At 37.3% G+C, this 26,971-nt stretch overlaps 1 protein-coding gene across 1 annotated transcript in view; it reads right to left on the bottom strand.

Annotated features, from left to right (window-relative positions):
- PKN2 (protein kinase N2) overlaps nt 1-26,971 on the bottom strand; it is a 98,853-nt gene that overhangs the window by 17,132 nt on the left and 54,750 nt on the right. Inside the window, exons 3-8 of the mRNA XM_080915881.1 lie at nt 26,044-26,198; nt 15,493-15,610; nt 14,195-14,340; nt 13,890-14,103; nt 6,578-6,763; nt 5,610-5,719 (exon numbers count right to left, since the gene is read on the bottom strand). Of these exons, the coding sequence (XP_080772007.1) occupies nt 5,610-5,719; nt 6,578-6,763; nt 13,890-14,103; nt 14,195-14,340; nt 15,493-15,610; nt 26,044-26,198 (929 nt within the window). The remainder of the gene's footprint in view (nt 1-5,609; nt 5,720-6,577; nt 6,764-13,889; nt 14,104-14,194; nt 14,341-15,492; nt 15,611-26,043; nt 26,199-26,971) is intronic.

A 26,971-nucleotide genomic window follows, 5' to 3' on the forward strand; every position in this document is an offset into this window, starting at 1 on the left:
ATAATTGATTACTAATACTATTTAGATTCTATTCGTTAGAAGTTTAAGTATTTCAGGGGCTGGAGAGACGGTTCAGAGGGTAAGAGCCCATGCCCTGTGCCACAAAGAGCTGAGCTGTCAAGTGTTCCTGAGGGAGCTAGTGGGAGCTAGTAATTGCAGTGCTAAAGTTGGGACAAAGTAACAGGAAGATTGATGGGGCCCACGTGCCAGCCAGCCTAGCTAAAATATGATGAGCTCCACACTTAGTGACAAATCCTAGCTCCAAGGAATAGGTGGAACGTGATAGGTCAGGATCCATGTTTGCATGATATGCATAGGTCCACATACTTGTGAGCACCTGGACTCATGCACGCACACACATCTACAGAGTTGAAATGTCCTGAAGTACTTTTTAGAAATAAACTAAAAGAACACATCGAGGATTGGTAATGTAGATTTTGTTCTCGTTTTCAAATCAGAAGAAAGGAAGTCTACCGCCTTCTCTCCTCCTCCACTTTGTTGAGCAGGAAGTCTTAAGGATCAAGAAGATACACGAGGAAAAGGGTTATAGATGAAGCAGACTGAAGGGGCACAAAAGCCAGTGATGGAATCACGGACTGTGTAGAAGGCAGACCCAGCCACTTCAATTCTGCTCTCAAACTAACTTGCTAATTGAGCTCTCTTTCCCCCGCTTTTAGTCTGTATGTCAAGCTGAAAGGAATTAGAAATTGAGATACAGTATGGAATGTGAAATCACAGACCTAAGTCTCTTGGAGTTACACAAGGCTTTGGAGACAACAACCTTTACTTTTTGTTACTTTCTCCTGTTCCCTGTGAACACTCTTACCAAACTAAGGTTACCTATGACCCGGATATACTATCAGGATAATTTATGTCATGAATTGTCAGGTTTCTTTAACGTCTAACATCCAGTGTAATTTAAGAAAGTAGGCTAGAGGTAGAATGTGAGTTGCAAGGCACAATACAGAACAACAGCTTCTATATAAAGAGATGCCACCACTGTCTAGAATGTAAACTACAAAGCAAAGGCTTACAGAAAATTGTAAATGACAGAACAAATATAATCTGGATACAGTAAAAGTACAATTATAAGGGCTGGGCAATAAGATCTGAGTTAGGCATTAACTTCCAATACTGGCTGACTATATCAGCTAGTGCTTCATTTTGCTTTATCATGAATTTGAATTTAGAATCAAAGAAAACTGTAGGGTATGAATAAGGAACCTGTGTGGCTAGAACATAATTAAAAAACACAAGAGTCAGCTGTCTGGGTCGCTGAGGTAGAAGTGTGACGGACTTAGTGTACGTCACAATTTAATGACAGCAACCATGCACATCTGACATGAAGGGACTGCCATGACGAAGGACAGACTCCAGAATGATTGGCTAAGGATCCGGGTGTGCTTGGGAATGCCATTGCTTTTTAGAGAACACGACAGAAAGCTTCCAGATCTGATCTGCACAGTCCCCACTAGTACCTCTGTCGCCAGTGTGCTGCAGTGAAAGCTTTACTAAGCTTCCCCTCAACAACAGCAAAACTCAAAACATTTATGTGGAAGAAACGAGAGTCCATTTGATCCCAAACTTTGGAAAACTATATTCTGGACAATATACAGACATAACATTTATTATTTGTAATTAAATAAGAGCTAAACAAAAGCATTTAACACTTGTGCCCCTATACTTGTTTTCTAGGACATAAATATAAGTGCCAATTAATAGCTACTTGACTGTTCTGCATTTGAAGCAGCGCTTACTGTGCGCATCACAGGCTGCTCTAAAACTCTCCCTGGCCCCCCTTAAGTGTTGGTTTTACATGGATGCCTCACCTGGCACTTCCTGCTGAAGACAACTGTGGGAGAGTTGTTTATTTTTAGTTTTGGCCTATAGAGATACTATGAAAAAAAGTACTGGGACACAAAACTGGGAAAGTTTGAGTGCTTTGCTACACATTAAGGAAAATGAATTTCCACTACTAAAAAAAAAGTTTCATTTATGCTAAAGTTAAAAAATATTCAGTTTTGGAAAGTCATGACATAAGAAATAGTGGAATTTCCATCGGGGTGCAAGAAACAGTTATCTATTTATTGTTCTCTGGTGAATTTCTGAGGAAAACATGGGGTTTTTATTTCAAGCAAACAATTTGAGGTCAGTATTTATGAAGAGTCACCCTGTCCCAGGAAGGGTGGGATGAAGCGGGTCAATAAGGACAAGTAACTATTAAGTCTCTCAAGACTACAAGTCCCGTGTGCCTGTCAGTCCACACACTCACTCCCAGTCTCCCTCTCACTGCAGACGCACACGTCTCTCTGTCTTATGACTGTATACTTGTTGCTCCCACTTCTAACCCGAATCTATTTTCCAAACAAAACCAGTGGGTACGCTTTCCTTCTGGTTCTCCCCTCATAGTGGACTTAACATCCATTTGTCGTAATGGTGCTCCAACTGACTCCAGCCTTCTCTCTGCGTTTTAGATGTAGGTGTCTTACTCATTCTGCTAGAAACGTAAACTCTCCAATCTGAAGCTCATAATTTTAACTGACTCTAGAGAATTCAAACAGTGGCTTCCCTACATTCCTTCATTCTGAACTTAGTGTGTCGGCCTTCTTGTTCTGTCCATGTGTCTTGACCTCTTTGTCATCACTTTTTAAAGCTCTTTGTGTGTTATACTCCGTGTAACTTCTTTAGCTTTCACAGAGCCATTTAACTCATCCTCAATTTCAAACATTACATTCTCTGCTCTTTGGAAGTTCTATTACTTCTCCTTCCCGTGTACCTGAGCAATTAGTTCACCTACTGAGCAGTCAGACTTGAGGGCTTCCAGTCGTCTGTAATTTCATCCTTAACTTTCTCCTTCTGCGTCTCTGTTCTGCTGACCTAGCAGGATCATATCCTCATCTATTTTCAGAGCTCATGTTGAGCAGAATTCAGTTTTATGATCCCAAGGAAATCTGAAGTTTTCTATTTTGCCATAAATGATTTTTTAAAACCTGAAAAGAGACTTGTCTGAGAGAGCGAGAGGAATCGTCAAGTGTATAGATTCCCACCACTCAAACACCATTTTCCATTAGATTCAAATCAATGGCCTTCCCTCAAAGCCTTACTAAGGCTAAAGAAACATTCTAGTTAGGAGAAATTATACTGCTCGGAAACCTGAGGCAAGAAGACTACATGCTTCTTGAGATCAAACTGAGCTAAAAGTGAAACTCTGTCCAAACAAAGCAAAACTGAAAACCCAACAAGACAAAACAAAGACAGCAGCGACAAGAGGCTCTTTTAGTTTCTTCTACCTCTGCTGCCTATAACTAACTGGCAATAGGCCACCTCTCTGCCTGTTTGACTTCACACCACACCTCTACCTCACAGGGGTTGGCTGGTTTGTTTTGCTGACAACACATCCAGCTCCCCCCTGTGTTAGGGAGTTATTTGTTTCCCTTTTAGGGGATACTCTTTGGATGTCAGCAATCTGTCTTATTCCCACACCAGGTCCTCCGGTTAAGTGTAATTTCCTCTGTGGACAATGGTCTCTCACTTCTGATCCCTGGTTGTATAGGTCTTTTCAGTTACTTTTGATCCATAAAATACAGTCCTATTTCCTCACTTCTGTGCAGAATTTCAACTCTATTTACTATTTATCTTCTTTTTCTATAGGACTCTGTTTTGACCTATGCCAGTAACCAATGGAACAGAAGAGAATATCAAGTCAGTGACTATTGAGCCTGTGAGTTACACTGTAGCTGTGTATCTCTGTAACTATAGCTTATAAACTGCCTGCACATATACCCTAATCAGGATAAACACAAACAATGGTCTTGCAGATGGATGGGACTGACTTATGATCCCTAACCAGAGGAACTCTAGAACAAATCCTCCAAAATAATTATTGTCAAACTCTTGTGGTATCATTTTCTTTTCTATTTCCTTGCTGTAAATTTGGATCCACTTAGTTATTATAAGTTTTACTGATTTGCCTTTGATTTTTCACATACATTTTTTTCTATTGTTACTCCCATATTTTACTTCACGGCTCTCTACAGTTCTATCACTGGAACAGGTATCTATCAAGTACATGCACTTTGCCTCTTTTCCCTCACATTTATTCTTCACATAAAATCCTCAGGTCAGGTTTCTTTATATAAATTTTCCATGCTTGCTATCATGAACCACAGATATCCTAATCTAATCAAGTTATCTTCTAAGATGGAGTCACTGGGATAAAGATGTCTTAGAAACAAGGTAGTAGACTATTACAGATAGCTCTGTTGTAATAGTGAAGCCTGAAACTAATGAGGTAGCTACTGAAAAACCAATGAAGTGTAAATTTCTTCAGAGAACCTGAGAGATTTGTTTATGTTGTTCATTGGCAATTTGTACCGTAAGTCCTAGGATCCAACAATAATCAATAAATATTTGATTAAATACGAAGTATAATGACTGAATGACTCTGAACTGAGAATAAATTGTAGGATGGAAGCATTTGCTGAAGATCAGTCTGATGCTCGGGTATAGAGATTACTTAGATTAGTAAAATAATGCATATGTATATCCATAAAAGTTAACTGGCAGATATAATTTTGAGGCAAAGTCTGAACCAGGATTCTTACTTTGAAGATAAACAAGATAAATTAGAAAAACACCTTACAAACAGAAGCTAGGGGTAACTGGCAGCACTTCCACAGCTACCATACACGTTTTCATTGGTATATATAACTTCAAAATGATATCATAGATACCACTGATCTCCATATTAAATAGTAAAATTGATTTTAGCTCAAAATATAATAAAGGCTAAGTATTTTTCTCCTAGACTATGGATAGATTTAAATCTAAAATAAGGTTCTTGGCAGACTTTACTATGTTGCCTTCTGTGATATAGACATAGCCTATTTTCTAGTTATTTACATCACTCATGAGAGATTTCTGACTTACGGACAGCGAGGAAAATGAAGTGTAAGAGCTCCTCTCAAAGTCAAATGTACAAATTGTGAGAAGACAGAAGAATCACTGCAGTGAGTAGATTGTATATTATCCAATATACAATCAATACGCAATTCAACATGCGATATACAAAAAGATTATATATTATTCAATAGCTGCGCACAGCAGTGGCTTGGTGCTATAGTCACAGCACAGGATGAGAAAGGAACACTGGAGCAGCCAATTGAGGTACCGGGGGGGGGGGTGGGGATCCAGAACAGGGTCAAACCACATACATATATTGTAATATGTGCTTTTACCACCGAAGATATTTCTAGTTGACAAAAACTACATATTTAAAAATTATTGTACACAAGACCTATTTGCAGCAATCAGATATGTACCTATGTCTTAAAGACAAATTTATATACAATCCCTCAGGTGAGAAACATAAGAAATATGTGCAGGCTTCTGACTTTATAAACTTCTTGGGCTTGCTTTGGTGGCACATGCCTATAATCCCGCAGGGCCTCTGAGTTAGAGGTCAGCCTGGTCTGCACAGTGTGGTCCATGCTTGTCTGGGCATTTAGTAAGACCCTGTCTCAAAACACAAAATAAAATAACAAAACTTCTTAAAGGCTTCCAATAAATAAAAAATTACACTATTTTCAAGTTAGACGTCCTCATCTTACCCTGTCTAGTTCCAGTGTAAACTTCTGGTCCCACGACTGATTGGAAATGGGCTTCCAGCTAGTTTGACCAACCACAGTATTATCTAGCTTCAAAACAGCACAAACGTCATCTGTAATTACAATTGTAAAATTGGTTAAAGACTTTAAATTGTTAAAAGACAATTATCAATAATTTATAGCATGAAGAAACTTTTTTAATAATCAATACTGAACTGTCTGTATTTTAATTGGCTTTTTTTAGTATCAACTAAATTATCTTTTAGTTTTGATAAAAATATGCTCTAAGTGCTATTTTACACTTATACATTTAACTATTTTAACTTATACATTTAAGTTAAGAATGTATCAACTCCCCTCCGTACACATGTATCTAGATTAGTCATCTGATGTCTTCCACTATGTCTGTTATAGAGAACTTACTGCCTCACCTCAAATGATTATTTTTATTCCTCTCCCATTTTCCTCCAAACACAGGAGAGCTACTCTCTAGAATGTTCAGCTGTCCCCCGCCTTCCCTCCTAGCCTTTTCACTCTATACAGGAATGTCCTCAGCACACTGTTAAATCTCTTACTCTGGCCTTCCCAACACTAACTGCATCCCATCAAAGCTAATAACTCAGTCATTATCTATTCCAGCAAATAACTCACCCATTAGCTATGTACCAAAAGTCACCAAACCATTAAAATAACAAAGATGGACTCTACCAGGAGGAAGGCTCAATGTCTGTAGCCCTCCATTTTGATAAAAAGAGTGATTTTCAGTACTTCATTCTTTCAAATGTTTTCATATAGTCAAATTTATTTTTAATAGAGTAAAATGTGTTTTTCTTCCCTATCATAAATTAAAAAAATTTAAAATAATGGCAATTGAAATCTTTTGGTCCTATTTGGACACTTCCCATGTTTGCCCATCTCTAGCATAAGACCCTTTAGTCTGTGGCATGATTTAAAAAGCATGGTTACTGAACTGGACAAGTCATCGGTTTTCAGGAGGTTGCGACTACTTCCACTTTTACTTTTACTCGTTCTGCTCATAAAAGATGATCTGTTTTCACTTGGACTCCATCCAGGCAGTGCTACGGATGTGGCTTTTGATCGTCCCGGGACATTCTCTAGAATATCTTGGCACCCCATGAGACGAACTTCCAAAGTACCTGTTAATAAACAATTATGCAATAAGAACAATCATAATATACAAAGCCATGCCTGTTATCTGTTCAGAAAGAGCACAAAGAAAAGATTTGCTAAAATCACACAAACTCTTTTTACAGAAGATCTGTGAGGAATGTACCACCCTTCTTAACCTAAACAACCGAAAACCCTTATTTTATACAAGAAAAACCAGTAGCAGTCAGATTGGTAGGTTATAAGTTACTCTAGAACTTAGGAGGCCTTTGGGGATAGCTTATGATTCACAGAGCCTTCTATTACAGCCTGGGTATCACAAGAGACGAAAACAACAACAGAAGAACAATACTTACCAAAACTAATTCTAGGGTACAAAGTTACATAAAAACACATATAAGAATATTTCTTTCATAATCAAAGATTACATAATTATATGGCTAAAGAACATGAGGAGAAAATAAAAGTTAAATATTAGCATCCAGTTTAGATAAAAAGAATTCTTAGTGGGAATAACAGCTGTGCTCAACAGTTTTATAGTACTAGTTACACAGTACACAGAAAAGTACTGTGTTCTGTGCATAAACAAACCTTTCCTGTTCTATTTTATTTTTCCATTTGACAGGAGAGTCAAGTAATTATTGGTTATAGTGAAATAATAAAATAACCAACTTTCTAAGAAAAATAAATAATAAAGTTGTTCTAAACAAAAACAAGTAATTGTAACTAAAGCTATCTGGACACATGGCTTTATCATTGCTTGTACTAAACTTATAATTCAAAATATTGCCTCAGGGCTATTAAGAGATAGCCTATTGTTTTTTTCAGGGGGCCAAGATTCAATTCCAGCACTCACAACGCAGCAAACTGTTTGTAACTACAGTTCGGGAATATCTGATGCCCTCTCTTTCCTCCAAGTGAACAGCCTGCATGTAGTGCAAAGACATAAAAACACAACAACTAAAACACATAAAGATAGGGTTGCCATTCCACAGTCAAAAGCTCTGACCCAGGATTGTTCCTGTCTAAAGAAACTGCAAGGAGAAAAATGGAGAAGAACATGAGAGAAAGGAGGTCCAGTGACAGGCCCAAACTGGATCTAGCTCAGGGGGAGGCCCAGGGCCTATAGTGTGCTTGCAGACAGGAGCCTAGCATGGCTGGCTGCCATCTGAGAGGCCCAATGGCCCAACAAGCAGCTGAAAGAGTCAGATGCAGATACCAGCACCCAACCAATGGAAAGAAGTCAGGAACCCCTGTAGTTGAATTGGGGTCTAGAAAAAGCTAGAAGAAGTCGAGGAGGGCGACCCTATAAGAAGACCAGCTGTCTCAACAAACCTGAACTCCAGAGATCTCTCAGACACTGAGCCACCAACCAGGCGACATACACCAGCTCACATGAGGCCTCCGACACATTTACAGCAGAGGACTGCCTGGTCTGGCCTCAGTGAGAGAAGACGCACCTAATCCTTGAGAGATTTGAGGCCTCAGGAGTGGAGAGATCTGGTGGGGTGAGGTGGAAGGGTGGGGCACCCTTTTAGGAACAGGAATAGGAGGTATTGGGTGGTGAGCTGTCTGGGGCAGACCAGAAGGGGGATAAAGATAGGACTGTAAAAATGGATTAAAGAGTAATAATTTTTAAAAAAAGAGTACAAATAAATAATCTTTTTCAAAAATGTTGCTTTGCATACATTAGCTGGTCCAAGATGAGGCCACTGGCACATACAGAGTAGAGGACTGCCGGGTCTGGCCTCAGTGAGAGGAGAGGCACCTAACCCAAGAGACTTGAGTCCCCAGAGAGTAGAAAAGTCTGAAAAAAAAACTTTAATTTACAGCATACTATAGGGAATATTCAGAAAGATTTTTTTTGTCGTAATAGTAAAAGATCTCAAATGACATTCTTGTACACAGCAGACCCTAAAAATTATACAACAGACAAGATAAAACTCTTGCCATGAAGCTACATCCTAGAACAAAGCTTAAGAATGCTTACTAAGCAAGGCAAACTTTACAATGTCTGCTAGCCAAAGATCAGGTGACTTAGTTTTGTTTTGCTACATTAAAAATTAACACAGTGACACAAGAGACTTAAAATTAATGTTACAATTAGCAGACAAGGACATTAAAATAATTACATTTATATTCCATCTGTTCAAAGGTTGAACATGGAAGAAATAAAACAAAACAAAATAAAACTCCAAAGTACACAATTTCTAGAGACAAAAGGACATGTCTAAAATTAAAAACTGCACTGAATGGAACTGGTGGCTGACTAAGCACCACCACAGAAAAGGTTGGCTGAGTTAAAGACAACATCAGAAAGAATTAAGACGCCAGGGATAAGCACTGCTCATATGTGACTTATGATTTAACTTACAATCATGTAGAAAAGGAAACAAATAGGTATTTTTAAGAAGTGGCTTAAGGCTCTCAAAATTTTATAAAGCTCATGAATATCAAACCAAAGAATCGTAAAGTGTATGTTTTAATTTTTCAAAACATAATAAAAAGAAAACACTACAGGCAGCAAAAAAGAAAATAACACCACATTTAGAAGAACAGAGATTAGGATAACAGGAGCTTTCTCATTGGAAATAAGAGCAAACTACATCCAGTATACGTGACATTGTCCTAAGGGAGTACTGCTGATAATGGGACAGACTAAACTAAACAAGTCACATGCCCAAGTACGTGAGATGGATGAGTCCCACTGAACGAATGGGCAGAAACAAACTCATTAAGGTGGGAGGAGACCAGTTTGCACCTTTCCCCAAGCTTGTTAGGTAGTGGAGCAACAAGACAAGCTTGAACAGAGTGGCTACCCTTTCTCTCTTAGTTTTAAAGAAGCAACTTGTTGTGCTTGTGTTTTATTTATATTGTTGTAATTGCAAACTTCCCTAATTTCCAGTGTAAATACTCAGTAGTAAAGTTATCCTGGGGAAACTAAAAACATCTGGCTACTCCTTCAAATCCTGGTGGCTTATTAAATATTTTAGTAATTTCCATATTTCAGGGCATGACAATGCTCACCACCTGCTTTCATTTAGGGCAAAAAAAAAAAAAAAAAAAAAAAAAAAAAAAAAAAAAAAAATCCGGAGGGAGTTAAAATCTTTACTAAAATACCTAGAGGTTTCATTCTTTTATGAGATGGCATAATTACAATTGCTTATAACCACATTAGTAAAAGGGTAAAACTACATTCTTCACGTTCATAAACCGTAATATAAAAATGCAACACAAGTCAGTCTAAGAACTAAATATTTACAAGAAGTAGCTATGAATTCTATTACAACAAGTAAATGCTTCTTTTCTAATTCAGTATTGCAACAGCTATTGCTGTTTGAAAATGCGGTCTTCTATGTGTCCCAGCCTGATCTGGAGCCCTTGATCCACCTCTGTCAGCCTCTCAGGGTTGGGATTACCAGCACGCAGCACTATGCTGAGAGAAAATGTCAATAAATTCTGTAGAAAACAAAACTATAATGCAATAACAAAAACGATTCCCCATAAAAACAAAATCCAAAGCAGTCCTTCACCATGAAACCTGCTGAGAAGAGAAACTATGAAAAATTGTTTACATTTCCGTGAAAAGACACTAGCTAGAAGGATCAAAGAATGGGGGCCAAAGACAACAGTGAACAGTGGTGACACAAATGACACAGCACATACTAAGGCGAATACCAGGAGTTCCTGGTTTATAATTCCTTCTGAAACTTCTCTTGTGATGATTTAAAACAAATACCTAAGACCATCATAACCTCTAAATAAGCACATCATGTACAAACACATATTTTAAAACAGCAGAAAAAAAGGGGAAGTTGCACCTGTATAGAGTAGTTTTGTAGGGTATTAAAGACACGTAAAGATGCACACACTCACACAATTCATATACACAGGAGTGCACGCACATAAGCACACAGAAGTGCTCATGCACTCACAGCAATGCACCACTAAAGAGTCTACACATTTTATAATTCAAACAATGACATACTAGAAAAAGACAACCTGTAGAGCTGAGATTGGTGGTAAATGTCTACAGTCGCAGGACTTGGGAGAAGGAAGAGGAACAAAATCATTTTAAAAAAGGGGGAGGGGGTTGAGGGGCTGCCTGCCAGGGTTGTAGATTGGAGACCAGATAGGGACTGATAAGGGAAATCTAACAGCAGATGCCCACCATTACAGGATGCCTAACACCTGAGCAATGTGCAGACTGAGTGAGTTTTTATATACTACGGACCTCAGATCATAACCATGTCAGTGTAGACTCACCAATTATAAAAATCTGTGATTCACGCCATAACTCTACTACTCAAATGGATTACCATTAACTATAACTCAAGAATGCCATCTTGAGATATTAAGTGAGCAAGCATCAAAACATTACAACCTTAAAACACAAATGAGAAAATGACGGGGAAAAAAACCATCTGTGCCAGACTAGTTTAAGATGTTGATAGTAGGGTACCAGATGATGAATACATAGAAATTGGGCTTATGAAGAATACTCTATCTATTTCTTGTACAAATCCTGTATATGCCTATTATAATGTTTTTTCAAAAACCAGGTTGTTAATTAAAACTAATAAGCAAAAGACAAATGAGAGGATATGATTAGAAACATCTACAGAGGTCATATAGAAAAAATATCATTTGTAGAACAAATAGCAAAATGACAGATGCAAGTCTTTTGTTTAAAATAATTTTAAACTACATTAACTGACTGTTTGATCTTAGATACATGTATGTATGCATGCATGCATGTGAATTTGTATACCATATCACGCATGTGCTCAGAGGACATCTTGTGAAATAAATCATCTCACAGGCTCTCACCTATGTTCTGAGACATAATTGCACAGGCCAGCCTCATTCTCTATTAAGTAGCTTCGTTATATTCAAAAGGTTTTTACCCTTAGTTTATGGGAGGGAAATCTAAATCTTTGTTACTCATGGTGGTGCCTTAGACCACACTGGAGTTTATGCTAACATGGCGTCTCACAGAAGGTCTCTAGACAGCTTCATGAGGGAAGAAGACATTCCTAGAAAGACTAATCATAATAATAGGGGTTAGGACTTTTAGTCATCTAAGACTGATATCCTGACCTCCTAAGCAGGGCAATTTCCTTCACATGGTAATGATTCATTCAGTCACACCCATATAATAAAGTCCCAATAAACATGAGGACATCTAAAGCTCAAGAGAACTGCCTAGGCGGTGAAAGACACTGAAGTGCTAGTCAGGGCAACAGATCCTAAGAACCAGAGAGTGCTATGTTTAAGACCCTTTGAGCATTTTGCCTTTGGCTCATCTCACTCCCCCACCCCTCAGAATTAAGTTTGTAGGCTAGCACACTAACGAGCTTTCTCCTGACACTTTCAAACACATGTGTCACTATACTTCTCTCTCTCCCTTTCCCTTCCCTATGGGGCTTCCTGGCCCCTTTGGCTAGGTCCCTTCATGTCACCCTCTTCTGCTTTATTACATCTCTCTGTCTTCCTCTATCCTCTTTTAAGAGCTCTTTATCCAGTCTCATGATCCTTTTTCTGGCTTTATCTCATATACACATGCAACATACTCTGAAATCTATGTTCCCCATATAAGATAAAACATGTTATTTGTGAATCTAATTTGTATCCTTTATAATAAAGCTGTAATGGTTAAGTATAGTCCTTCATGAGCTTGGTAAATTATCTTAAGAGAATTGAGCCTAAGGCTCTGAGAATTTGCAGTCATCTGTCAGAAGTGCAGATGACCTGGAAACTCTTATATAATTAAAATGTCTGAAGTAAAGGCAAGCATATAAGATAGGCTTATAAAGGTTAACACAATTTCCAATAATTAGAATTAGAATTCAGTATATATTATGGGCCATTATTATAAATATAAATAGATGAAACTACATAGTTATAAGACACAGTTTAATGATATAAGGCATTAAAATGATCCAATTCCAACTTATCACAAAGACTCATATTATATCCAAATATACATTTCACCAAGATTGAATATGATACTTGCTTCAGACAGTAACCACAGAGAGACTGGTGATGTCTAACTTAAAATCAGACAAGCTAGACTTGACATCACTTTTTTAAAATAAAAGACAAAATAGAAGTCAATTCATGAGGAAGATATAACAATTATATGCATACATACAAAAGAGACAAAAACTTTGAAACAAACACATACAGAACTAAAAGAAGTAGAGACAGATCCAGAAACCAGAAATCTCTACCCCACTTTTAATAATGGCCCTACTAGCACAGCTAGAATAACTTGAAATCTAACAACAGCAAAGAAAATAACAAGTGCTTATCTCTAACAAGATGTAGAGAACCTTGGTATGCATTATTTTGGAGAATGTTACATTACATAACACCTGTCAAAATTTGATGACTGTTCAAATTTTAAATACAAAGAAGTCATATGAGCTAGCATGTGCATTCCTAGATATGTGTCCTTCCAGATTGAAAAGAGGTTTTCAAAACAACAACAACAACAAAACAAAACAAAAAAGGTACACAAATGTTCAGAGGTTCACAATATCCTGCTGGGTCAAAAAGAATCTAAATATCCTTATAAATGGAAAACACATGGTATAAAACTATATCATGGTCATCATTCAGTCAAAAGATGAGTAAGTATGCTCTGTGAAATAAGCCAGATAGGGAAGGCCCCGGGGTACAGAATCCCATTCTCATGAACTCTCCAGAGAAACCATTGAGACATGAAGCCAGTTAATGGTGCTGGGGCCTAGGAAGAAGAGTGGCATCAAATCAGCACTGGTTTTCTTTTGGGATGATGAGCATGTTCTAGAACTCCACAGTGGTAATAATGGTTATACTTATATTACAAGCCTCTTCTTTCTGTAAGAGCTTGAACCCTTGTGTATGCTAAGCAAGCACTCTTCCAGTGAATTATGTTCCCATCACTTCACTTTTATTTTTAGAGAGGCTTTTACTAAGCTGTCCAGGCAAGCCTTTAACTTGTAACCCTCCTGCTTCAGTATCCCAAGTAATTTACATACTGTGCCATCAGCCCATAGTATAGTATACTGTATGAACCTAAACTATAATTGAAGGACAATACATGCCTTTGACTCCAACTATTAATCCATAATCTGATATAGACAAAACAAAAGGTTACATGCTACGCACCGGTTAGCGCTGCTGGCTTGGACAGTGTGCTATATTGGTTCTGCGTGGACAGCATACTCTGTCGTGGACTCAGGGTTGGTGACGCAACAAGTGAAAGTTCTTCAATGACAACACTGCTTTTGGGGTGATTCTTGGGGAGCTCATTTAACCTTTGCTCTAGTGAATATTTTAAAAGGTCCAACTTCTGACTTGATTCATTAAATCTTGCTTGTGCCTTGTTAAAAAAAGAGAGATAGTGTTGTCATTTATGCCAGGATGTTTTTCAGATAACATATTAAACAGCTAAAAATTATTTTTAAAATTACTTCTGAAAGTGCTTTTCTGTCTGTTACTTTTCCTGTGCCAAGTAATTTCATGACATTCTTTGCACCTTCGGCTACTGCGAATTCTATCCTAAAATGATGTCTTAATTCTTCCATCCGAAGCTCAAGAGGGCTTATCACAGGTTTTGCTAGGAGAAAAAAAAAAAAAAAAAAAAAAAAAAAAAGAAAGAAAAATTATTTATTTATTGAATCATTAATCTAATGATTAAAGAAATCAGGAAAAATAAATTACTGACATTAACTTAGTTAAGTCAATAAGGACAATAGTAATAAAAAATAAAAGGTTGAAACATGGAATACTGTTTTAGCCAGCCAATATACATCTCAATCACACATCTAGCAAAAGGCTTTAGACCCGATGGCACTACGATATTTAACTTAATGTGGCAGCATTGTGGATTTCCACACTAGTAAGTTCCATAGTAGGGACTCAACCACCGCTGGCACAAAATGTCTGAGGGAAAAACCGAGTCTGCACTAATAATGTAAGACTTTTGCTCTTGTCAATATTTCCTAAACAATACAAATATTCACATTGTGTTGACACTGCACTAGTTATGATAAGCAATATGCAGATGACTTAAAAGCATATGAGAGGATACACAAATATTCTCTGCAGATACTATGATTTATTCCACTTACAACTTGAGCATCCATAAAACTGGGGATCCACTGGGGACTTGAAACCAATCTGCAGAGACTGAAAGAACCATAGCTTCTAGCTACTTCTAAAAACTAGCTCAAGAGTCCCATTGGAATTAATATAAATACACAAAGTGTTAAACAAAGGAATACTTTCAAATAGCAACCCGCTTCTTAAAGCATTAGTTAAAAAACATCTGATTGTTTATTGAAATGAAAAAAATGTTTTATACATGAAAAACAAATGGCAAATTTCTAAAAGTGACCATCCCAAGTAAAACAAAACCAACCTCCCAAACTGAAATCTCTCTTCCCCATAACCCTGAGTGTTTGCCTCTTTTCCCTTTTTAAAAGTTTTGTTTTATGTTTCAAAAGATTTGTTTTTCTATTTTATGTGCATGGTTTTTTTGGTTTTGGTTTTTTGCTTCTTTTGCTTGCATGAATGTATGTACACCATGGGAATGGCTGACGCCCACAGAGGTCAGAAAGGTTCTTGAATCTCTGGGATCAAACCCAGGCTCTCTGCAAGAGAAACAAGTGCTCTTAACTGGCAAGCTGATTCTCTAGCCCCAGTTGCATCTTTAATAATGACATTTATGCTTGTAAAAGACAACAAAAATTTAAGTGTACTCCATCACCATTATCAAAGGCCAGCTCATTGGTCTGGACGGCCTGAAGAATCTGCATTCGGATGACTTCTATTTTTGTCTTGCTATCCTGGAGCAGTTGCTGAGCTGTACCATGGAGCTTCCGATCCTATCAAAAATAAAAAGGCAAGCAGAGAGGAGGATAACTCTTTCTTATATTCTGAAGAGATCAACTGATAACCTAGCAATTAAAAGGGTTAAAAGAACTATGCACACTCTAATAATAATGATGTTTGTTTGTTTTGAGACAAATACTTACTATGAAGCCTTTGTTGGCCTAGAATTGAGACTCACCTGCTGCCTCTGCCTCCTGCAGTGGAGGAATTAAAGATATGTGCCATCACATCCAGTTTCTAATAAATAACCACACACACACACACACACACACACACACACACACACACACACACACACACAGAACATGCCATCAAGACTTTAAAGTGTTATAGAAAAACAACTTACTCGTTTAGATAACTTGAGAGAACATAAATGAATCTTACAGATTGACTGACTGATTACATTGCTGGAGACTGAATCCAGGGTCTTATGCATAATAGCTGAGTACTCTACCATTCACTTAGCTATGTCTTCAGCTACGGATCTGACAGGTACAAAGTGTCTGATTCATATATAAATATAGCAAAATGACCACTATAGACAGAGTGGTATATCTATAAACTTCTAGGTATGCTTTTAATGTATGTGTGTCCTAAAGGAACCTAAAAGCTATACCTCTATTATATTTTTCAATGCGCATTATTATTAATTCTGTGATGCTGAGCCTTATTCTGCACTGAGCTGAACCCAGTCTCACAGTATATAATATTAACTAGTTCTTAAGCTATACTTGACATCTCTATAGACCTATTCATCTGTTCTAAAAACCTGTAGTCCAGGACCCACTTCTTCCCATTTCTCCTCTCACCTTGTCCTAACACAAAGGTTCCATTTATTCAACTTTCTCTTCAAGGGTCCACATACAAATGAGATCACACAGCATTTTTCTTTCAGAACCTGGCAAATTTCACTTGACGTGAAGTTCTTCGGGTTTAGGTATATTTTTACAAATATAAAAATGTAACGTTTAAAATTAAAAATCATTTATTTATTCTGGTTTCTTGAGATAGTTTCTCTCTATAGGCCTAGCTGCTCTGGAACTTGATCTGTAGATCAGGTGGCTTCAAACTCAGAGATCTGCCTGACTCCGCCTCCCAAGTGCTGGGGTTAAACGTGTATATCATCATATCAAGTGAAATATTAAAATGTATTGTTGGTGGTGGTGGTTAAGTGTGTGTGTGTAGGCATGCATGTGGTGATCTAAGGACAACTTTTGGGAAGTAGAACTCTTGCTATCATGGGATCCTAACACTGTGCTCAGGTCATGGTTGCGCAGCTAGCACTTTCACCCACTGCGTCATTTTACGTGCTCCAGAATCTCCCTTTTAAAGGTCTCACAGTTCTGTGATCAGTGAGCTATGTGGTTTTGAATCGGATGTAGACCATTTGTGCTACTATATGAGGTAAACTTCTGCATGGCTCATAATTTTTAAAGTGTGCAGTTAATATTATGCATTGTTGCAGTAAATATTATAAAAGGAAATATATATATATATAATTTTTTAAATTAAAGAAAAAAGGTGATATGTGGATTGATGTTAAGATGATACATGATCAGACAGTAGAGAGGTAGGCAGGGAAAAGGTAGGAAAATGGAAGAGGAACAGAGATTGGGGGAGGTGATCAAGATGGAGCTGCAGAAACCAGACCTGGATCCTGGTGGGTTAGGTAGAATTGAATATTTTAAGAGATTCTATAGGTCTTATATCTTTTGTAGAAGGGCAGTTTGTATCTTTGTCTATTAGATGTAATAATATGGTATAGAGTATTTGTGGATTGAGAGTTTCATATATAAACTGTATGAAAAGCTACCAGGCAATAGAGTCATGTTTGTGCTGGGTGCTGAGGTAAAGAAACACGCCGGGGCAGAAACACCAGAATGGGATGAGCAAACCACCTGGGAAGGGAATCTCATGGAGAGTGTAGCCCGTAGACCAAGTGACAAGAGACCATGTGTTTGGCTCCAAACTAGAGTCAAATCCACTGGGTGAGACCATGGGGACTGATAAGAGATAAGCCAGTTCTTTTTAATATTTACTGCAACAATTCATGTTATTGTCCTATCTTCCATTCTTACCAGTATGTGCCCATTTGCAAAACAAAACACTAATGAACAGTAACAGTCCTACAAAAGATGTTGTATCTGTTTAGTCACTGACTGGTCTTGTTCTAACCTTAAAATTTTGTTATTATTGACCTCTGTTGCATTTATTCTAAACCCCCCAAAATTATCTAGCTGTTTGGAATATCAACATTACCCTGGTGTACTCACTGCAGCGTGCACTACTAGTTTTTGTTGCTGTCTTATGCCTTTATACTAGCAAAATATAAAATTCTGTAAAGAACCCCCCGCCCCCGGAGCAGGAAACAAATTGCTTGTTCTTGAGAAGTTTCCCATCAGGAATTTAGTAGAAGCAGGTATACTTCTATCATTTTGATGTTTTGTTACTGTTTCCAAACAATGTATTTTGAATCAGAATCACTTCTTACGTTTCATATACTTCCGATGCTCTTCATCACATTAGTGATCAGAAATGAGGTGTAACTCCCCAGCCCCTGCCCAAGAGCTTAGTAGGGTCTTACTGTAAGTTGAAGGGAGTTCTGCCCTAATTCATGGATTGTGAAGAATGAACTGCTGTGGGTCTGACTGACTGTTGATAGATTGTGGTGTGGTGTATCCAGAGGCTAATGAATGCAACTTACAATGCTTAATAAAAAAAATCTTTATTCTTTTAGTATAAATAAATAAACAAATAAAGGTAGCATAGTATTTCATTGCATGTTGAATGTATATCATACAGTTTATCCATTCATCAGGTAATTGACACTCTTTTTGAATACTTGTAATATTTTTAAAAATCCAAAATTGTTATTTTTCCCATCATTGTTTTAAACCAAAAATGATAAATGTTCCTTTATCATGATCGATAATAACTCTTAAAATCAAAAGCACAGTATCTAATATTTACCTTAGTAATAAAACTTCAAACAAATTTTAAAGCTTCTTCCTGTCTTACTAAATTTTAGTTAATGACAGGAGAGACTGCTTACAGAGAACAGGAGTTCGATGCCCAGCACCCATGTTGGGCTCATCACCACCTGTCACCCCAGTTCCAGGGCACCCTTTGCCTCCCTCTTGCTTGTTGGCTCCTGGACTCACATGCATACACCTGCACACATATCCATGTAATTAAAATAATAAATGTAATAAATCTTTAAATCTGAGTTACACGTTCAGAGAGTGTCAAGTACATGGGCAAATATTAATTAGACATAATACTGTGTTCCCTTAAATTAGACAAAAGAACAAGATACAGGAAAAACATTTTTTTTCTTCTGCTTAAGTGTTAAGAACGTTTGCTCTGAAACTCTTAATTTAATCTGACCTGGATCAAACTGTCTCATGTGTGAAAATGACTACTTTCTGAAAGCTGTTAGTTTCTTCCAGACTTTAAGGGAGATACTGCTCTCTGAATACAGCATTAGATAATACTAAAATTATACCGCCTACTAAGTAATTATAGTTAAAAATATTTTAAAGCAACAAAAGAATGGCTCAGTATTCAACTTTAAATTTAAAATTATCACTAGTAAGAAAACTATGTAATACTATGCTTTTCAATAAGGCCATTACCTTCATTATTTTACCACTATGATAGTTTGTTCTCTCTCTACCTCCCTTCTTCCTCTCACCATGTGAGGCAGCTTCTTATGTATCCAAGGCTGGCATCAAACACATTATGTAACTGAGGATGACCTTGAGCCTCTAACCTTGTCTCCACCATGCCTGGTTTATGCAGTGCTAGGGACTGAGAGAGGGTTATGTGCATGCCCAGAAAGCACTGTACCAACCAATCTATGTTCTCACCCCAGAGGCTCTGTAAACTATTTTAATACAGTACACGAGGAAAACACTTATACTTCATTTAAAAACCAAATGGACTCCTGCCCAGATTAATTTAGAAGAGCTACACAAATGTCACTTTGTGACAGAGCCTTTTAAAACTGACTTTGGGCACTACCTACCATCTTTAGGAGTGTACTTTTAGGCTTCCCAGTATTTAAAGTGAATACTAATAAGTACTTTATAATGCTTGATTAATTATTTTAAATGTGTATTTTATAATTACAAACAAAAATATCTATACACTTTATATTTCCAACTTACATATGTATACACTTTATATTTTCAACTTACACATTGTCCTTTTTTTTCTGTTATTGAAAATAGATTCTTCTCAAGAGGAGAAAGGATTGCAGCCTTTAAAGGGATAGGAACCCCACAGGAAGACCAACCACATCAACTTGGACCCCTGAGGCTCTCAAGAAACTGAACAACTAACCAAAGAACATATACAGGTTGGTCCTAGGCCTTCCCTTACATATGTAGCAGATGTGCACTTTGGTCTTCATGTGGGTCCCAAATGACTGGAATACAGATTATCCCAAAAGTTGCTGCCTGTTCATACTGGACTAATTGTCTGGCCTCAGTGGGAGAGTATGTGCCAAGCTTCATAGAGAGTTGATATGCCAAGGTGTGGGGATACCCAGGTGAGAGGAGAGGGGAAGGGGGATGGAGGATGATGGGGGAATTAGGGGAGAAGGTGACTGGGAGAGGGGCAGTGAGTGTGATGTAAAGTGAGTAAGTAAAAAACACATAAATAATAAAATTTTTATATACACACACACACACACACACACACACACACACACACACACACGGGGGGGGGGGGGGGCGGCAGATTCTTATCTCATAGTCTACATCCTGACCAGTTTCCCCTCCCTACATTCTTCCTAGTTCCCAAAGGTTACCTCCCCTCTCTCCCAGATCCATTCTCAGTTTCCTTTCAAAAAACCAAATACAACAAAACAAGGTATAATAAGACATGGCAAAAGCCCTCACATCAAGGTTTGAGAAGTATTCATTGTTCTCTACCTAATAAAAAACATGTCACAAGGCTTGATAGTGCATATCTTTAATCCCAACACTTAGGGAGTGAGACAAACAGATCTCCCTCCGTGAGTTCAAGGCCTGGACAACAAAGCAAGTTTCAGCTAGTCAGAACTACAGAGTGAGAAACTGCCTCGAATGGATGATGGATGGACGGACAGATGGATTAATAAAGTTTAAAAATACTGTTTTGATGAAGCCATGCTGCGATAACATGTATTATACAAATATATAACTGTCAAGTAATTTAAGCCTATTAATATCTTAACTTTTCTATCATATTTGTTGCTTACTTTTGTTTTGTTAAATATTACAAGATACATTTAAAATGTAAGATTTGGTCTTTCTGAATCCTAAAACCTTATAGTTTGAATGAGAGGCAAAGAGTTATTTTCCAATTAGGAAAAAGTATGATAAGGCTTGGGAATACAAGGGAGAGAGGAAATCATTGCAAAGAACCTTAGATTTAATCAATAGCTTTGTTATAATAAATATAAGAACTGGTACATCTCTTATATAAGTCTTACCAAAACCTTCAGAGATTGCTCTGAAAAAGTCTGTGATGCTACATGGAGCCACAAGTGCACAATTAGAAATGGTAAAAAAGTACTATTCCTTTGCCGATATCCTAAGATGAATGTACCTCATTCCCTGGGACTTTGTATTTATAATAAAAATATCTTAGTCATATAAATGATAAAGTAAAAATAACTATGGTATGCAAAGATCTGAAACCAGGAAAGAACAGTGGAAGGTAAGCAGTAACAAATGAGTGGCAGAGCAGCACTCAGTCCTGCAGAAAGTAGTAAGCTTTGTAATGGTCAGACAGTGTAATTGCTGGGAGCTCTACCAAGACATAAGAGCAGTGAAAGGCAAAGCACTGTCCTTGGCCTACATGACATTTGCATTCTAATGTTAAACACATGATAAAGAAACTGATCATATGGCATGCATGGCTGCACAAACCTGGAGGAACCCAACACTAGAAAGCAGGAGGCAGGAGCAGCACAAGCTCGATGCCAGTCTAACTATACAGTAAGTTCAAAGACGGCCTAGGCAGACAGGGATTTAAAAGAACACTGTGAAGGGAAGAAGAGATGGGGATCCAGGGGAAGAAGAAGCTATCTCAGGTTAGTGGCAATGTACTAAGGAAGACAACAGTTGGTATTTCAGTTGGGACAGTAATAAAGAGCTTGCTGTGACATGATAGCACCCGAGAAAAAAAGTTAAGGAAGTGAGGAAAAGGGAAAAAAAGCTATTTCGAAGAAGAAAATACCTAGACAAAGGTCCTGAGTAGAGTGTGTTAGCTATATATATATATATATATATATATATATATATATATATATACACAAAGGGTAAGGAAAGGTCAGTGAGGGTACAGGTCACATTGAACAAAAGTGTTTCTAGAACATTACACAGGGATAAATTTTATGGGATTACAGAATCAGAATAAGGACTTTGGATATTGTCTAAACTATGATGGAAAGTCATTCTGGGGTTTGACTGGGAGGTTGAAAATACCTGACCTAAATTTTCAAAGGGCAAGTCTAGATATACCACATATAGGAAATGGGGATTTTATTATACAGAGACCAATAACTGAACTGCTGAAGAGGACTGGGCTGTCAACCTTAAATTAATCATTCCTACTCCAAAATTGCTTATTTCCTCATGTAAATTTATTATCAATGTGAATAGTACGTTCAATTCAGTATTCATAACCATTTAACCGTCATCTTTGACTATGTTCTTTTCCATCCAGATACCAAGAGCTTGATTCTATCTCCTTTATTTTTCCTGCTGCTTTAAGACATAAGGAGTCATTTAACCTGACTTCTATAAAAGCAGACTACTTAAACTTCTGGCCTCCTCACATATACATATCCACTTGCATATGCACTTGAACATACATATGTACATCATACACTCAAAAAATGAACTCTATTTACTCTCAAATAAATTAGGTTAAAAAGTATGCTTCTAACAAGTTATACCCCTACCAACCACCACAGTGCCTTAACCAGGCTGCTCATACCGCCATGGGACACAGTAATTACCCTTGGTTTGGAGACAGTTTCATTACACAGTCCATGGTGGGTGGCATTATAGTTATGATCTTCCTGCCTCAGTGTCCCAAGTGTTGGAATTATAGGCATGGGCTACCATGGTTTGCTGAATTTAGGTTTTAAGTATCAAACTGCTTTTTAAATTCCTCTGTAAAGACATAAATGATTTGTTATGGCACTTCGGTGATTTTTCTTCAGGTCTTCAGAATCACTTGCACAAACCACTGTTATTATTTCCAATTATTTATACATGCTACTGCTTTTTAAAGACATGTTTCTAAAAGCTTATATCTCAGAACCTACCGTAAGTATTAAACTAGATCCTTTCAATACACTACATAATTTCAATTCAATATTATCTCTAATCTCATAAAAACATACTTTGATCCTTTGAGAAGTTAACAGTTAAGATCATGTCTAGACAGAAGAAACATGTTAAGACTGTCTTGGAGACTAAGCAGTTGTTAATAGGCTTTGGTCTTCTAAGTTCCATTAATTAAAGTGATTTCCTAATTAAAATCCAAAAGCTACTGGAATATTAAATATCTATCTTAGCACCATGCTCACAGATGTTTAGTTTGGACCTATGGTTTTTGTAACTTATCCATGCACTTCTTTGATTTTAGTATGTTCATAACACTTACATTTTTATCAGTCTCTTTAGTCTTAAAGGTCTCAAAGACAATAGTAGAAAACAATGGAACTGAAGGTCCCTTTATCCACACTTTAACTTTAAAGGTGTCTTAAACCCCTCAAATTAATCCATCATCTTGAAACTAAAAAAATCTTATGACTGACAGCACTAACTAGCTTAATTTAATTTTAAAATGCTTACCCTCATGTAATAGAACACTTCATAACTTTTGATAAAAATAAAAACTTTTCTATAGTAAAGGCCAAGAATAAAATCAAGCAAATGTCTATAATCCCAGTACTTGGGTAGGCCAAGGCAGGAGGATTGGAGTTTTGAGGCCAGAGTGTGATAGATAGCGAGACACCATATCAATGAAGTATTTTTCCTCTTTTTTTTTATTAGATACTCTGGATTTACATGTGAGATGTTATCCCTTTACCCCACCGTGCTCCCATTCCCCCTCCGCATCCAGTTGCCTTCACAAAGGTGCACTCCCTTCTGATCCCCCTCTCCACACCATTGTCTTGTCATTCCCCTACACTGGGAAAACGTGCCCTCTGTGGAACAAAAGCCTCCTCTCACAATCAATAAAGTATTAATCAGAGATGACTTGGTAAATGCAGAGATTTGTGGTTCCTAAAGATCCTGATAACAAGTGACAGCTTAGTGCTTATTCATAATTAAGACATCTGTTGTGGAGAGCGGCTGTGTGGTGGCAGTCCCAAGATAATGCTCTAGCACTAGCACCTGACTTCCTCCTGCCTGAGATTAGCAACTCCCACCATGTGAGCTGTGCAGGTGCACCCAAGACTAGAGATCAGGACAATAGGACCGCGCCTGGGGGCAGGGGAAGGAGAAAGAGAAACCCAAAGGGGAGCAAAAAGAGAAACAGAAAGTAAAACTAGGAGAGAAAGAGAGACAGATGGGAGACAAAAAGATTTTCATAAGCATGCTGTCGGTTCCTGAATAAACCGCTTTTGAAAAGAATGCTGTGTTGTTGCTCCTTGGCGGCGACAACCCGTATCACCAGAGAACACCATGGAAGAGTGGACAGAAATGTAATACCCCGAAGAGAGAGACGTGAATTATCATCTCTGAGGCAAGACACAGCCACTCCAAGCATCAACCCATATAAGTTTTGCTGGCTCTAACAAGATAGGCCTGTCAATAGACAGGTATGAATAAAGTGCTCATAGGAACCTCTCCTTGATGAACTAGCTATCTTTGAGAGAATTCGAAGCTCCCTATAATGGGAAGTTTCACCCAATGATTACATACATGGGTCTGGTTAGACTCATGGGGTCAAAAAATAAAACAAAAAGGCATGAATATGAGAAAGGGACTTGAAGGGAAGGCATTGCTAGGATAAAAAGAGGAAACTACAATATTCTCTCCCAATAACAAATGTTAAAGGTTAGTGAAGCAATATCCTACCAAATCAAAGCATATGCCACTAAATTTTTTTAAATGTTGTTAATCTAGCTAATTTTCATAATTAACCTTAAAACCTTACTTATTATACACACATTGCTTATTGGAAGGGTAGGCTGCAAGACATTAAGAAATGATCCTTTTCCCTCTGGCTTCACATTCTTTCCAAGCTGGAATAGAAATAAATACCAAACATCGTTTATTTTGAAATTCTAATATCTAATATATAGATACCTACATGCATCCATATATTATATATACATATAAATATATACAAACACACACAAATAAAAATATTGGGGCAAAGAGAGGGTGTGGTGTATAAGGATTCCTGCTTCCAAAACCTGATGATCTGAGTTTGATCCCTGAGAGTCACATGGTAGAGGGTAAGAGTACTGCTGTTACCTCCAAAGTCATGCTGTGGCATGCATGTCAGAACACATACATACCATACACAAAAATAACACACACAGCTAAGTTTTGAAAATGAAGAAACACTGATGTTCAGAGATACCAATGTTTAGAATAACTTGAGACTAGATAGAATTTGTAATAAATGCACTTCAGATTTTCAGAATCATAAAATCTATATAAACCCTTATGTCGGAATATGGCTCAAATGCCCCTCACATGTTGTTCCCCCGCCACAGTATATCTGCAAACACATGTTCTCATTATGAACTACTCCCTCAACACTGATTGCAAATGGTATTTATAGTAACAGTCTCACGAATATACAAGAGTAAGCCAGTGCAAGCAACGCTAGGATGTTAGCTTTCACCTGTCCTTTCCCAGAGCCTACTTAATTTGAAAACCTATTTTAGCCTATATGTGTGTGTGTATGCGCATGTATGTGTGTGTAATATATATTATATATATTAGTAAATTTTATATTATTATATAAATATATTAGTAAATTTTTTTTTGTTTTAGGTTTATAGAAAAGTTACAAATACTGAGAACTCCATGTTCCTTACCCATTAACTAGGTTGAGAGAATACATAATTTTTATATTCTTGTTTAAAAAACATTTCTATGTTTTGTCTATAGTTTCCAACTTTGCAGCTAAAATTGTCTCAGGATCACAAAAACTCTAAACTTACCAAGCAAAACCATCTGTAAACATGTACTAAATGAAAATGCCCCCTATCTACACCAGGAGAGCTTTGGAAGGCAGCAATCACCCACTGACATTAGCAAAGAGCTCGGATTACCAAACAAACTAAGTCTGAAGGTCTGAAAATGACAGTCAAATTACTCCTATTGTTGACCCTGGGGTAAAAAATGATATTTTAGGGGGTAGGCAAACTCATCTATATGGAACATACAGATTTACTTACCTTTGAAGAACCATTTGAGTACATCTGTATCATGTTCTCTGCACCTTGCTTTACTTTAAGTTCTATATCCAGCTGTTTCTGTAAGGCCGTCAATCTGTTGTTGCTAGTAGAACTACGAGAGTCACTATTTGGAGTATCTGGAGTCCTCGGACAATCTGTGTATAAAATATAACGTGACTGTTACTAGAATCAACTGTTGCTTATAACTAGAATGTCAGGGCGAATCTGACCAAAATAAGTTATCTGCATGTGTGAAATTGGCCTAATAAAACCCATTTTATATATACAATTGATATACATTATCACTGAAATCACGTGTAAGTTAATATATTCAAAGAATAACAGAGTTTGAAATGAATTTCAAGTCACTTAAATGAAATCTGCTTATGCTTACAGATAATAAAGAATTCAATCAGCTCAAGAAAGGAACTACTTGAGTGGCAGAACTACCTTAACTCAGCTTATTCCCTATAAAAGTGACCATTTGGGGGCTGGCACGGTATAATCCCTACCCATAGGAGGTTGAGGCCAAAGGATCATTACATGTTTAAGGTCAGTGTGGGCTATATGGTGAATTTGAACCCAGTCTTTTCATGAGTTCTGCCTACCCAAATTTTCCAAATACTACTACATTTAAATTAAACCATTACACAATTTGACTATTCTATTGAGTAATTAAATTCTCCCTTTGTCACATTATTGATAAGAGAATAAAATATCCAAACATTACACAAATTCTACCTTAATTCTCTGCAAACAGAACTTAATATGAGTTTTATAATTTATAATTTATAATGATATTAAGTGATCATGAATTAAGCATAAAAATGTCCACACCCTTTTATACTACAAGAGATTCAACTATAATAGAAATAAATTGTTCAAAGATATTGATTGACATCAAATTGGTTAGGGATAAAGAGACCAA

This window comes from Micromys minutus (assembly GCF_963924665.1).
Source record: "Micromys minutus genome assembly, chromosome: 4".
NCBI classification, from domain to species: Eukaryota; Metazoa; Chordata; class Mammalia; order Rodentia; family Muridae; genus Micromys; species Micromys minutus.